General features: G+C 38.1%; 1 protein-coding gene across 1 annotated transcript in view; it reads right to left on the bottom strand.

Moving 5' to 3' along the window:
- Positions 1–12,671: 12,671 nt before the first annotated feature.
- The window catches only part of LOC121386451 (chondroitin sulfate synthase 1-like), a 14,844-nt gene continuing 13,638 nt past the window's right edge, over positions 12,672–13,877 (bottom strand). The window contains exon 3 of the mRNA XM_041517350.1: positions 12,672–13,319. Within this exon, the coding sequence (XP_041373284.1) occupies positions 12,696–13,319 (624 nt within the window). The 3' untranslated portion in view covers positions 12,672–12,695. The remainder of the gene's footprint in view (positions 13,320–13,877) is intronic.

The raw sequence follows: 13,877 nt of genomic DNA, 5'->3' as shown, positions 1-13,877 counted from the left end.
TGCGGACACTGAAGCGGTTACATCGGAAACCGACAACACAGTGATGGTCGTACTTTGTAACACCTGAGGTGGGACGTAGCCCAGTGGTAAAGCGCTCGCTCGATGTGCGGTCAGTCTGGGATCGATCCCCGTCGGACACATTGGGCTATTTCTCGTTCCAGCCAGTGCAGCACGACTAGTACATCAAAGGCCGTGGTATGTCCTATACTGTCTGTGGGATAGTGCAAAAAAAAATATATCCCTAGCTGCTAATTTAAAAGAGTGGCCTATGAAGTGGCGACAGCGGTTTCCTCTCGCAATATCTGCGTAGTCCTTAACCATATGTCCGACTCAATATAGCCTACATAAAATGTGTCGAGTGCGTCGTTAAATAAAACATTTCTTTGGTCTAGATAATAGCAACTATTCCCTTATTTCTTTCGCTCAGTATAGTAATTCAAATCACTGACGGACTATTGTCACGCTGGGTCATCTTACGATTAGGGTATCTTTTTAAAAGATACATTCACCTAAATGTGATATTGTTGAGTACTTTGTTAACTGCCAGACAAGATACACAACGCTAGAGATAAGACAGGATGCCGGATTAACGTCCCTATATTGAATTAAGGCACAGAAACCTCTCTGACTTCGCCAGTAACCTTGTTTGAACAGAAGGGGTGGACGGGGGGGGGGGGGGGGGGGGTCGAGTTGGAAATGGGCATATTTTTTAATTTTAGAGCCGTTTATGACCATTGAAATAAAACATTACTTATATTTTTATTTTTTAACATAATCCATGTCCGTACAATCGAAGAGTTTCTGGTCTGAGAAATAACATTTATGGAGTCGAGTTTTAGTCTATGTTTAACGCAATTTCACCATTTCAACGTCACAGACTCTTGTTTCACTCACTTGTAACGATATTCAAATGTGGTACATGTTTGTAGATTAACCAAACTTAGTGTCCATTTTAACGGCTTTAAAACTAGGGTCTGCGTCTTTAATAGAATTCAAAACAACAATAAAAAGTTAACAAGCCGAACATAAAAGAGGAATTGACTGCTCGACGGAATATTTATATAATTTGGAGCATCTTATAAAGGACAGTCTAAAAGTAAATAACGTAAAGAAAGCAGGATCATACTATAGAAAAAGAAATAATTTTGACAAAAAAAGTTGAACGAAGGTCTAAACATTTCAAAGTTAAAGTTGAAGTTTGTTTTGTTTAACGCCACCACTAGAACACAGATTTATTGATCATCGTCAATTGGATGACAAGCATATGGCAAATTGATGCAACAAATATCAAACCAATTAAAAAAAAATCATGACCCCTTCCAATTTATGAATTATTATCCAGAGTATAATATGATGAAAGGTATAGCTGAAAATATGACATGGCAGCCATCATAGACGAAAGTTTCAATTTCTTAAAACTATTAATGATGACTGTGGTTTATCAGGTAGAAGTTCACAATAGTCCAGGACAGTGAGTTAGTGGCTAGCATGTTAGTGGTTAGTGAGAGAGGAAAGGGTGTAGTGGTCTTCGGTTGGCCCATCGGGCTATTTCTCGTACCAGCCAGTGCACCACGACTAGCATATCAAAGGCCGTGGTATGTGTTGTCATGTCTGTAGTATAGTACATATAAAAGATCCCTTGCTACTAATGTAAAAATGTAGCGGATTTCCTCTCTAAGACTGTATGCCGCAAATTGCCAAATGTTTGACATCCAATAGCCAATGATTAATAAATCAATGTGCTCTAGTGATGTCGTTAAACAAAACAAACTTTACACCTACCCATTTAGTTGTTAAAACTCGCTCTGGGTGGGAGCCGGTACCGGGCTGCGAAATGTGTACGTACGAGTCACATGTCCAATACAATTAGAGATCGGTTAATGGTCATAGGTAATGTAATAAATGTAACTTATATCACTTCATTTGTCTATGATTATATATAAATCACACCCACCATTGTTTTGCATGTGTGTATTTTGTATAACTATGTTGTATTATTTATGTTATGTATTCAGCTGATGAGTTGTAAAACTCAAAGTAAATAAAGAACTTGCACTTGATGGCTTAATCACGACATCGCGGATTAATTGAAGAAGATAGTCCTGTAATGACGTCCCATAATTCTACTGTTACACACTAATTCACCCATTAAGGAATATGATATGCATTTCGTGTGTCAGTTAACCCTTTGTGTGTCTAACTGTATACAAAGAAAAGGGTGCAGGGTCACTGGGGAATAGTGTCAGGGTTTTGTTTTCATTTCAGTGACTGTGCTATTTCTAAACACACGTTTAAAGGGACATTCCTGAGTTTGCTGCAATTTTTAAGATCTTATCGAGTAACAGAGACTTTTTATCGATTGTAATAACAAATCAAATATATTTTTCGGCATAAAATGTTAGTGGCTGTATATTATATGTGTTTCTGATCGTTCTAATATTTGTACTAGGTTAAATTTCATTTTATTTCCTAAAATATGTTTTTCGTACGTACAAAATTATTTGAAGACAAAATCCAGTTTGGGCTTCTTACAAATATTAAGACGATCAGAAACACATTGAATATACAGACACTGATATTCTAAGCAAGAAAATATATTTAATATGTAAGTTTAATCGTAGAAATATTTCATTAGTCGGAAACATCTTACAATGCAGCAAACTCAGGAATGTCCCTTTAAAGTTAATGCTTGTTTTGTTTAACGACACCACTAGAGCACATTGATTAATTAATCATCGGCTATTGGATGTCAAACATTAGGCAATTCTGACACGTAGTCATCACAGTAAATCCGCTACATTTTTTTTCCATTAGCAGCAAGGGATGTTTTATATGCACTTTCCCACAGACAGGAAAACCAGGGAAGCACATACCACGGCCTTTGACCAGTCAGTGTAAGTGTCGGGTACTCGGGTCCGGGTCGAGTTTGACCCTTGAGTATACGAGTCCAGTATTGTGGATTCGCCAATGCCCTACTGTAGTAGTCTGAGATTTGAGACAGGATAAACATCAATTCCAGTCTTAGAACTTAAAATCGGAGATGGATTCAAGTCTGTTCGCTCATCAAGCGAACACTTTACCACTGGGCTACGTCCCGCCCCTTAAACAAATGCAGTCACGGATATGTTTCGATAAACAGTTTCCAGTAACACGAGGCCATCTCTTTACAAAGTAATTAAATAATTTTCATTTTCGCAGACCCTAGTTTCAACCCATGGAAATTCGTCATAAATTCAATACCTAATACTGCACGATTTCAGACGGGGTGAACATTAATGTAATTCTCTGAACCTAAAACGTCCTTTTTCCAAGACTTTCAAAGTGATGGCATTAACAAACGTCCTTTTTCCAAGACTTTGAAAGTGATGGAACTAACAAACGTCATTTTTCCGAGGCTTTGAAAGTGATGGAATTAACAAACGTCCTTTTCCCAAGGCTTTGAATGCGATGGAATTAACAAACGTATTTTTTCCAACGCTTTGAAAGTGATGGAATTAACAAACGTCCTTTTCCCAAGGCTTTGAATGTGATGGAATTAACAAACGTCCTTATTTCAAGGCTTTGAAAATGATGAAATTAACAAATATCCTTATTCCAAGGCTTTGAAAGTGATGGAACTAACAAACGTACTTCTTCCAAGCCTTGAATGTAATTATTTTCCTACTGCTATCTTCCAAGATTAACTTAGCTTCCATTTTTGTAATTGATCCACCGAGGTGGTTCGATCCTGAGACATAAGCACCTCAGGCGAGCGCTGAACTGAATGAGCTAAATCCTACACGGGTCATTCTAGAGAAAGCATCACTTTTCAAAACGCAAATTCAAGATAAATCAATTAAAAGCTATAACATTTTATTGTTAACTTTTGGAAACTAGATGAACAAACAAACATAAAATCATATCTGGCCACGCAGCACTGTAATCGGCCTGCACGTGCAGACATATCTTACTCTTTGAACAAGCTCAATATGTCATTGGTGTTACTTGACAAGTGGGATAGCTCAGGAGTGTAATCCAATTGGTTTGCAGTCATGAAAAGCACATGGGTGTGTTATTTGTGTGTCCTAAATAACATATTTGGAATAAAATTAGCACTAAAACTATCCAAGGGTGTAATTTTGCATTTCTACACATATATTCTATATGTGACTTAAATTATGCACTGTGACAGTTTTAATTGTTTACAAATATGGAGTAAATGTCATCAAAGTCTTAATGGTAGAAGCTATGCTTTTCTTGAAGGGACATTTCTGAGTTTTCTGCATTGTAAGATGTTTCCGATTAATAAAATATTTCTACAATTAAACTTACATGATAAATATATTTACTTGTTTAGAATATCAGTGTCTGTGTATTCAATGTGTTTCTGGGTCGTCTTAATATTTGTAAGAAGCCCAAACTGGATTTTGTCTTCAAATAATTTCGTACGTACGAAAATAATATATTTTAGGGAATAAAATGAATTTTAAACGAGTACAAATATTAGAACAAGTCAGAAGTCGGCCATCAGTATATATTACACTAATATTTTATGTGTTGGGTATTCTATTGATATAGTTTACAATCGTTAAAAAGTGCTCTGGTAGTTATGTAAAATTGCAGCAAACTCAGGGACCCTTAATACCAATTTAAATTTTAACTAATACTGTTTCTAGAGAAATGACATTGTATATATTCTTGATTAACACCAATGACATATGACAGTAATACTATGACAATGTGTAACACAACATGACATTCAAGACTGTATCCGTGAATACTATTATTTGTGAGACTGTCACTGCTGATCAGCAAATGTAACTCAGACACAGCAGAAGCAATTAGACATGGGGTGGGGGTGGGGTGCGGGTGGGGTGGGGGTGGGGGTAGACTGACTGAGAACGAGGGCACAAAGCAAAGTTTCTAATGGGTTTGGAGGTATGCTCCACCGTAAAAGTTTGAAAACGTGATGTCCTAAAATGCAATTTCCTGCATTATACATGTACAAGTAAAATCCATCTCTGTCTTAAAATGTACTGCCTGTAATCAATATGTCCTTAAATTTGTTTTCTTTGTTGTTTTGGGGTGGGTTTTTTAGCAAAAGTGTGTATTTCTGGGACCATATTGATAAAAGTTAGATACGGCCGGTCAGACAGTTTAAAAAAATATAGTAAATTCAGATAATGAATTTTAATTTTTGTTTCTAAATATTAATTTAAAGATCCATTCATTCATTTATGTAGTATTAAGGCTCAAATCTATTTTACTGTATACTTTGTATTCCACACGAGTAAACGGTATTAAATCTGCGTTTGCTTTCACGTAAGCGCTGCAAAAATCTACGCTAAATGTTCCAATTTTTTTCTGAAAACAAAATGGCCTTATAAATACATGACATATTTGTAATGTTTTCAGTACATACACTAAACAGAAAATGAAACAAATTATGTCATCATTCAAGATATAAAGCCTACGAATTACTTCATTATTAAATACGTCACTATTAAAACAGTGGGTATTTGTTCCTTCTAACTAAACAACTATTTTAATGCAGAATCTTCAATATTTTTTAAAATAAAATTTAAACAGCCTTTATTGGAAATGAAAACATACGTAATGTAATTTTTTTATATTTGACTACAACTTGGTAATACATTTTCGATATGATTTCAACGTTCCTTTATTATAAAGTTAACACTTAAACAGGAAAGGTTGGTAGTTTATAAGTGCGTCCAGGCACATATACATTTGGAAAAGTAACCTTTCGTCATTTTTAATTTGCAAAGCAATTACATGATAAAATATATGTTTCTCAACTATGCACATTGAACGAACCAATGATTAACCGTTACATATTACACATTAACCGTTATATAAATATGATAGTAACACCAATGACTGTGAATAAACCTACTTTTATATTCTGACAACACATTCATGGCATTTAAACAAAACCACTCACAATTGTTCAAACGTTTACTGTTTTTGACAAATAACGTTGATGGCCGATATCTACTGGTGGAATGTTTCATCCAGAGAGCATTTAGTTTCTTTTCTTTTCTCATAAGTATGTACAGTAACACCAATGACATAAATCTTCAGGGACAAGCTTATATTGCCCACCATCTTTTGAATAGGGGACATATTTACAAGATTCCTTCTTTAGTAAGTCGGCCATCAGTATGTATTACATTAAAGTTATTCTGTGTTAGGTCTTCTATTATATAGTTTAACAGTCCATTAGTTATTATATACCTGTCTCAGGACATATAACACCAATGACATTTTTCACTAATCCTCAATAAAATATATTTGATTAGCAGAGACCACAGAAAATGCTATGACAGTATGACACCATTAATATGAATCGTTAAAAACAACACAGGAAAGTTATAGAGGATGGATATAACACCATCTGAAGAGGACAGTGTACTGGAAGAATATTTTGCGGTGCTTGTGTGTGTGTGTTGGTGTCCCCTGTGTTGGAAAGTGTTCCATTGGTAGTAGCGTCCCAGACATTGCTCCCTATCAGATACTGGAGGTAGAGCGCTGGACTCTCGTTTGTGAGACTGCGGTTCGAATCCCCAACCTGACAATGAGATCAGTGAGGTGGTAGAGGTAGAGGACCCAGAAGAGAAACCAGCAGACATAGGTATCTTACCACTGGATCAGGGATTGGAGCAGGACAATGCTCAGGATTCTCATCAAGAGTCCGGGGGATCCAGTGGTGAGCAAGATGGTGTCACTTCTAATGATTCTTCTCAAGAATCTCACAATGAACCGGAAGGTGTAGATAATGTAACATCTACTCCTTTGCTGCGACGGTCTAACAGAGAAAGGCGTCCCCCAAGTAGATATAGGACAGGGGAATATGCCATGCTGCAAGCAACACGGAGCAACCCCGATTATGGTTTGAGGGAAAGAGCTAGCTACCTGCAAAATGTGGCACAAAGTGATTTTTTCTTTCACATGTCGAAGGAATCTTGTAGAGCTATGCTTGATATCTTAACTTTGGAGAAGGCCATTCAAAAATGATGAGGACATCATTTTGTTTGGGCGGAGAAGTTGTAACCATGTATTTTTTTTGTTTCTTAACTTGTATTTTGAAGGTAGAAATTGCCACTGATAAGTGATGTCGCCATCATTTTATTTGGAAGGGGAATCTGTAACCGGATGTTTTAAACTACATTCACTACACACATACTATTTTAAAAGAGTGTTCACATAGTTTTATTCTGTTAGGTTAAACTTGTGCAGGCTTTCTTTGTTTTTCCTGCTTTTTCTGGTTTTCTGAGTTTGTGTTGTGCTCACTGAAAACTCAGTTCTTGCAAACCCAGTGTCATTGTTTTTGTGTTCTCTTGGTCAGAAGATTTTATGAGAAGAACAGCTTTTATTCACAGCAACTGCACAACTAACATTCACAGAGAATGTTAAAGGTAAATACATATTGTACATGATTACACCCTAACTACCTGTTTTAATTACTTATTTTAATGAGATTAGGAGATTTAGAGATTAATAAGATAGTTATGTTAAATATAACATTGTGACTTAATAACATTGTTATTAAATGGTTACGTTATATTTATAGAATAGCTAGTAGCATAGGTTAAAGTCTATATTTTCTATCATAAATGATTATACTATCTAATTTATAATATTTAATAAAGTAACATAATAACTAAGTTATTATGATGTATTTGTTTAATTAGTATGCGTACACGTATGGATGTGTGTGTACTTAATGGACTTTATTTTATTATTAGGTGCCACAATCATGTAGGTGACAACCAGCATTATGCTTCTATAAAGACCCGACCCACAGTCTGTAGGTAAACTATTTGCAGACAAGCTATGGTTTATTTAGCTTTGTATTTATGAAATATGTTATAAGTGATTTTATAGTGTTTCTTGAGAATAGAACATTCAATGTATTAATGATTGTGCTATATGCATAATCACTAATTTGTGATCAGTGAGTTATAAGTTATATTATGCTTTCTTAAATTCAGTGATATATTGAAGTTAATGTATGGATACGTTGTTGGACAAGACATTCTCTAGTTATGCTTAAAATGTCAGTGTGATAATACAGGCTAGTATATAGGTTAATTCTGAATGTGAAGTACATAATTAATGTTAAGACTTATTATAACTGAGATTTATATATATATATATATGTGATTTTAAGTATTCCCTTTTTGTTATTTCGTGGTCTTTGTTTGTGTGTGTATGTCTGTTATAGTGATATCTGAAACAAGGGATCTTCATATCCCACCTGATTGATGATCCAGAATAAATCCTAGACCCCTGCCGAGTTGTTCGTGTTTTCCTCTCTTATCTTTGGCGAAGATTGCTGTTACAGTTTAACAAAACACTCTAGACATAGACAGTACAAAGACGAAACTAATGTAGAGAACTATTCCTGTACCGAGTATTAGAAGATCCATACGATCTGTGAAGATTGGGCCCTTTTCTAGGCCCTGAAAGTGATGAAATTAGCAAATGAGATTTGTCTAGATTTGACTATCATGCAATTTGCAAATGTCATTTCCCAAGATTTGAATAGCATGCACTTTGTAAATGTCTTTTTGCAAGACTTGAATACCATGCTATATGCAAATGTCATTTCCCAAGATTTGAATGTCATGGCATCTGCAAACATCGTTTTCCCAAGATGTGAATATCATGCAATTTGCAAATGTCATTCTCTAATATTTTAAAATCATGCAATTTGCAAATGTATTTTTGCATGACTTGAATACCATGCTATATACAAATGTCATTTCCCAAGATTTGAATATCATGCAATTTTCAAATGTCTTTTTGCATGACTTGAATACCATTCTATATGCAAATGTCATTTCCCAAGATTTGAATATCATGCAATTTGCAAATGTCTTTTTGCATGACTTGAATACCATTCTATATGCAAATGTTATTCTCTAATATTTTAAAATCATGCAATTTTCAAATGTCTTTTTGCAAGATTTTAATATCAAGTAATTTGCAAATGTCATTTTTGAAGCCTTGGAAGTCACAATTTGGACCGGCGTTGACCGTGATGTCAGAGGATGTATACACATGGACGTAGCCCAGTGGTAAAGCGCTTGCTAGGGAATAGTCCCCGTCGGCGGGCCCATTGGGATATTTCTCGTTGACTGTGATGTCAGGGGATGTATACACATGGACGTAGCCCAGTGGTAAAGCGCTTGCTAGGGAATAGTCCCCGTCGGCGGGCCCATTGGGATATTTCTCGTTGACTGTGATGTCAGGGGATGTATACACGTTGACTGTGATGTCAGGGGATGTATACACGTTCAGTGTGATGTCAGGGGATGTATACACGTTGACTGTGATGTCAGGGGATGTTTACACGTTGACTGTGATGTCAGGGGATGTATACACGTTCACTGTGATGTCAGGGAATGTATACACGGGATGAACGATTACTCTTTTTCTGTCTTTCTTTAGGGAAGGGGGCGGGACGTAGCCCTGTGGTAAAGTGTTCGCTCGGGATAGTCCCAGTCGACCTGGTCCATTGGGGTATTGCTAGTTCCAGCCAGTGCACAACGACTGGTATATTAAAGGCCGTGGTATGTGTTATCCTGTCTGTGGGATGGTGCATATAAAACTTTCCTTGCCACTAATGGAAAAATGAAGCGGGTTTTCTCTCTAACACTGTATGTCAAAATTATCCAATAGCCGATAATTACTAAATCAATGTGCTCTAGTGGTGTCGTTAGACACAACCAAACGCTTTTTTATTACATGAGGTAGGTTTGCACTTAAGGTGGTGTCAGCGCTGTGATTGCTTCGTGAAACGAGCCATGGTTGACTGGAAATTGTTATTATTATTTGTGAAGACGTGTTCATAAAACGAAATAAAAAAGAAAGAAATGTTTTCTTTAACGACACACTCAACACATTTTTATTTACGGTTATATGGCGTCAGACATATGGTTAAGGGCCACACAGATTTTGAGAGGAAACCCGCTGTCGCCACTATATGTGCTACTCTTCCGATTAGCAGCAAGGAATCTTTTATTTGCGCTTCCCACAGGCAGGATAGCACAAACCATGGCCTTTGTTGAACCAGTTATGGATCACTGGTCGGTGCAAGTGGTTTACACCTATCCATTGAGCCTTGCGGAGCACTCACTCAGGGTTTGGAGTCTGTATCTGGATTAAAAATCCCATGCCTCGACTGGGATCCGAACCCAGTACCTACCAGCCTGTCGACCGATGGCCTACCACGACGCCACCGAGGCCGGTCATAAAACGATGTCACTGTTTAAAGTTACAGTCTCTGGTTACCATATTATAACATCATGTACATATATGAAATACAATCTCAAATGCACTTTTAAAAAACTCGTGTGTGCTTGCTATGAATGGAGATCGTCAAAAGTATACGTCGCCTGTGCTGCCATTGCTCGGCAAAGCACATACGGCAGCCTGTTGTCAGTTTCAGTTAACACGTGCGTTTGCCGATTTCAAATTGTAGGGTTTGTCTCAAGAAATGAAATGAGACATATTGCGCTATGCGAAGAACGTTCGGTTGAGGATACGGTACTAGAATATTTCGTTAAAACCTGTTTGATCTTGACAACGTATTATCGACAATAGTATCTTCCTATTTCCGAATTAATATTTTATAAAGTGTTAGTAGAACTTTCAAAGTTTAGTTTGTATACTAGTAACACATTGATCATGTATATATTTTTTTTAATAAAATATACTAAAGTAGACAATGAATGTTTTCATTTCTTAATTTTACGTGTGTTAAAATCGGCAATTTCAAATAAATATCCTTTCGTTTGGAAAGGGTAAAGTTAGTTGTTGTTGTTTTTTAGTTTGTATAACGACATCAGTGTTAGAACATATTTATTTAATAATCATCTGCTATTTGATGTCAAACATTTGGTTATTTTGACATATAATCTTAGAGAGGAATCAGGTGCATGTGCAGGGGGAGGGTATTGAAGGTCGAAACCTTTACCTTCCCAAGCTTAAAAAATGTTTAATATATTTTTTGGGGAAACATGGCCCCATATAAACTTCGCTCAACACAGTCTATAACTCCGCTGAAATCCCTGCACACGCGCCTTGGAAACCTGCTACATTTTTTTTAGCAAGGGATCGTTTATATGTACCATCCCACAGACAGGATATCACATACCATGGCCTTTTATATATTCGCCGATGGGGATCGATCCTAGACTGACCGCGAATTTCCAGAAACCACCTTTTAAGGTCTAAGTAATGAATAAAAATAACATAGTCTTGAAAAATGTTACGTAAATCGAACACAACACACTCTTCCTCTACCCCTAGAGTGTTACGTAATTATTAACACCCCCTTACGTGTAACGCGTATGCCATCTGCTGGCCACTGTCAAAATTTCAAGGCAAATCCCCTACCGACCCCTGGGAAGGTGTTGTACCATACCTCTATGGATATAAATATGTTTTGGAGATATGAGACAACCCTTCAATCAAGACAGTTAAATTTGTTCAAAATCACGTGAGAAGCTCAGCGCCTGCGCAAATCACGTAAAGTCCTAGTTCTACTGGCGTCCCGCTAAGGGAAGAAAAACATAGCTGGCCATTGCGTTTGTAGTTGACCTAGATAATGTAGTTTGTAGTTGACCTAGATAATAATAAAAACTAGGGTCCGTCCCTTTAACACACGACCGCAAATACATTGCGAACAGAGACACCGATATTCTAAACAAGAGACTGTATTCAATGTGTACTTTTAGTGGCCCAAAACTCTCCGTTAGTCAAAAACATCTTACAATGACAGAACAATCTTACAATGACAGAAACATCTTACAATGACAGAAACCTCGGGACAGTTCCTTTAATGGAGTTATTCCTGCCTCGGTGGTTTCGTGGTTAAGTCACCGGACATAAGGCTGGCAGGTACAGGGTTCTCAGCCTGATACCGGCTCTTATCCAGAGAGAGTTTTGATGACTCAATGGGTAGGTGTAAGGCCACTACACCCTTTTCTTTCTCACTAACAACTAACAACTAACAATTAACCCACTGTCCTGAACAAACAGCCCAGATAGCTGAGGTGTGTGGCCGGGACAGCGTGCTTGAACCTTAATTGGATATAATCACGAAAATAAGTTGAAATGAAATGAAATGGAATTACTGTTCTGCAACAGGGGCGGAACCTAGACCAGTAGTAAAAGGCTCTCCCGGTGCGCGGTCAGTCTAGGATCAATCCCCGTCGGCGGGCCAGTGGGGCTATTTTTTGTTTCAGCCAGTGCATTACGACTGGTATATCAAAGGCTGTGGTATGTGCTATCCTGTCTGTATGGTGGTGCATATAAAAGACCCCTTGCTCGACGACCATATAAACTTATAACTATCTGTACACTGCGCTCTCAAGTCTTGATGACCCCATGCTTAAATCCCTGCATGCGCGCCTTTTTATAAAGTGTGTGTAGTACCGGTCCAAAGGAACCGAGGGGTTGGGGGAATACTGGGGGGGGGGGGGGCGCTAGTGCCACTGTAACCCCACTGTGAGGTCAAAACACTATATAAACCTAAAAAACTGATTGTGCCCCCATCCCCCCACCCCCGCCCTGCATCATATATTGTTCCTACGGACCTGTAGTATCTTCTTTTTTTTCCTTCTATTTTACAAAATGATACTAGACATAACTACAAATGAAGATCCATATATATATTTTTTTAATTGCTAAATACTGAAGTTGGGATTAAAATGTTTGATTAACGGCTCTTCGCGAATTTGAACTGGATTAAACGTTTCCACTGTCCTAAACGCGTAATATCTTAATTGGGCGTCATAAATAACGATCACGTGCTCGAGCCCCCTGTCAGCTGATAGTCTCTGGTACGCGACCTTAGCCAATCGCAGACGCTGTCTCATCTGCACACGTTTGAGGTAGGTGTACAGCGCATGTTTTGCGTTAGCCAAGCTGATAATCCTTCCCCTGTGGAGAACAGATTCTTTGAGATTGGGATAATCCAAGGAGTGAACGTCATACGCGTGTATACACTCCCAGGGCTGGCCGGAATCTAGGTCACACGGAACAGAGGAGCAGTTGTTTGGGGAGTCTTCCACGAGTACCGCGGCCACAGCCTGGATGCTGTTTTCCAGGGTTCTGATGGCCGATTTGAAATGTTCGTGTTTTAACTGTGTCTCCCTCAGTCGGCGACCGTCCAGGTGTATTCTCAGGTTGTACAGGTATTGAGTTTCTTTTATGGGGTGGAAAGTCAGCGAGTCTGAAAGGTGGCGGTTCAAACCTGTTGTCCAAGCCCCAGTCTTGTCCTTGTAGTTTTGGTAAAACAGATCGCAGAACTGAAAAGGAAAAAAGAACTAAACACTAAACAAAAGAGAAGGCATATAGTAATTAATATCTAAGGATGTATACGAGGAGCTGTCTAATATATGGATATCGGGGCTGACCACCTGGTACAGGTGATATGTATTCTTCTCTCTCTCTCTCTCTCTCTCTCTCTCTCTCTCTGTGTGTGTGTGTGTGTGTGTGTGTGTTTTGTTCCTTCTTGCTCTCTCCCCCTCCCCCTCCCTCCTCTCCTCCTCCTCCTCTCTCCTCTCTCTCTCTCCCTCTCTCTCCTCTCTCTCTCCTCTCTCTCTCTCTCTCTCTCTCTCTCTCTGTCACTATCTTTTAGACTCGAAGTAGCCGCTGAATTGTCATTCCTTTTCGTTCACACACATTGTTTGTTGTAATATACATGCGCGCGCACACACCACACACACACACACACACACACACAAACACACACACACACACACACACACACACACGTGTACAAATCAGGGCTTTGGGTGACAGTTGTCACAGAGCTGTATTCGGGGCTACAGTATTGAAGCTAGGTGTGTTTTTCCTGAGATAAA

This window comes from Gigantopelta aegis, chromosome 12 (genome assembly GCF_016097555.1).
Source record: "Gigantopelta aegis isolate Gae_Host chromosome 12, Gae_host_genome, whole genome shotgun sequence".
In the NCBI taxonomy this organism is placed as follows: domain Eukaryota; kingdom Metazoa; phylum Mollusca; class Gastropoda; order Neomphalida; family Peltospiridae; genus Gigantopelta; species Gigantopelta aegis.
Note: the sequence above shows the minus strand (reverse complement) of the source record. Positions and strands in the feature narration are given on the sequence as shown.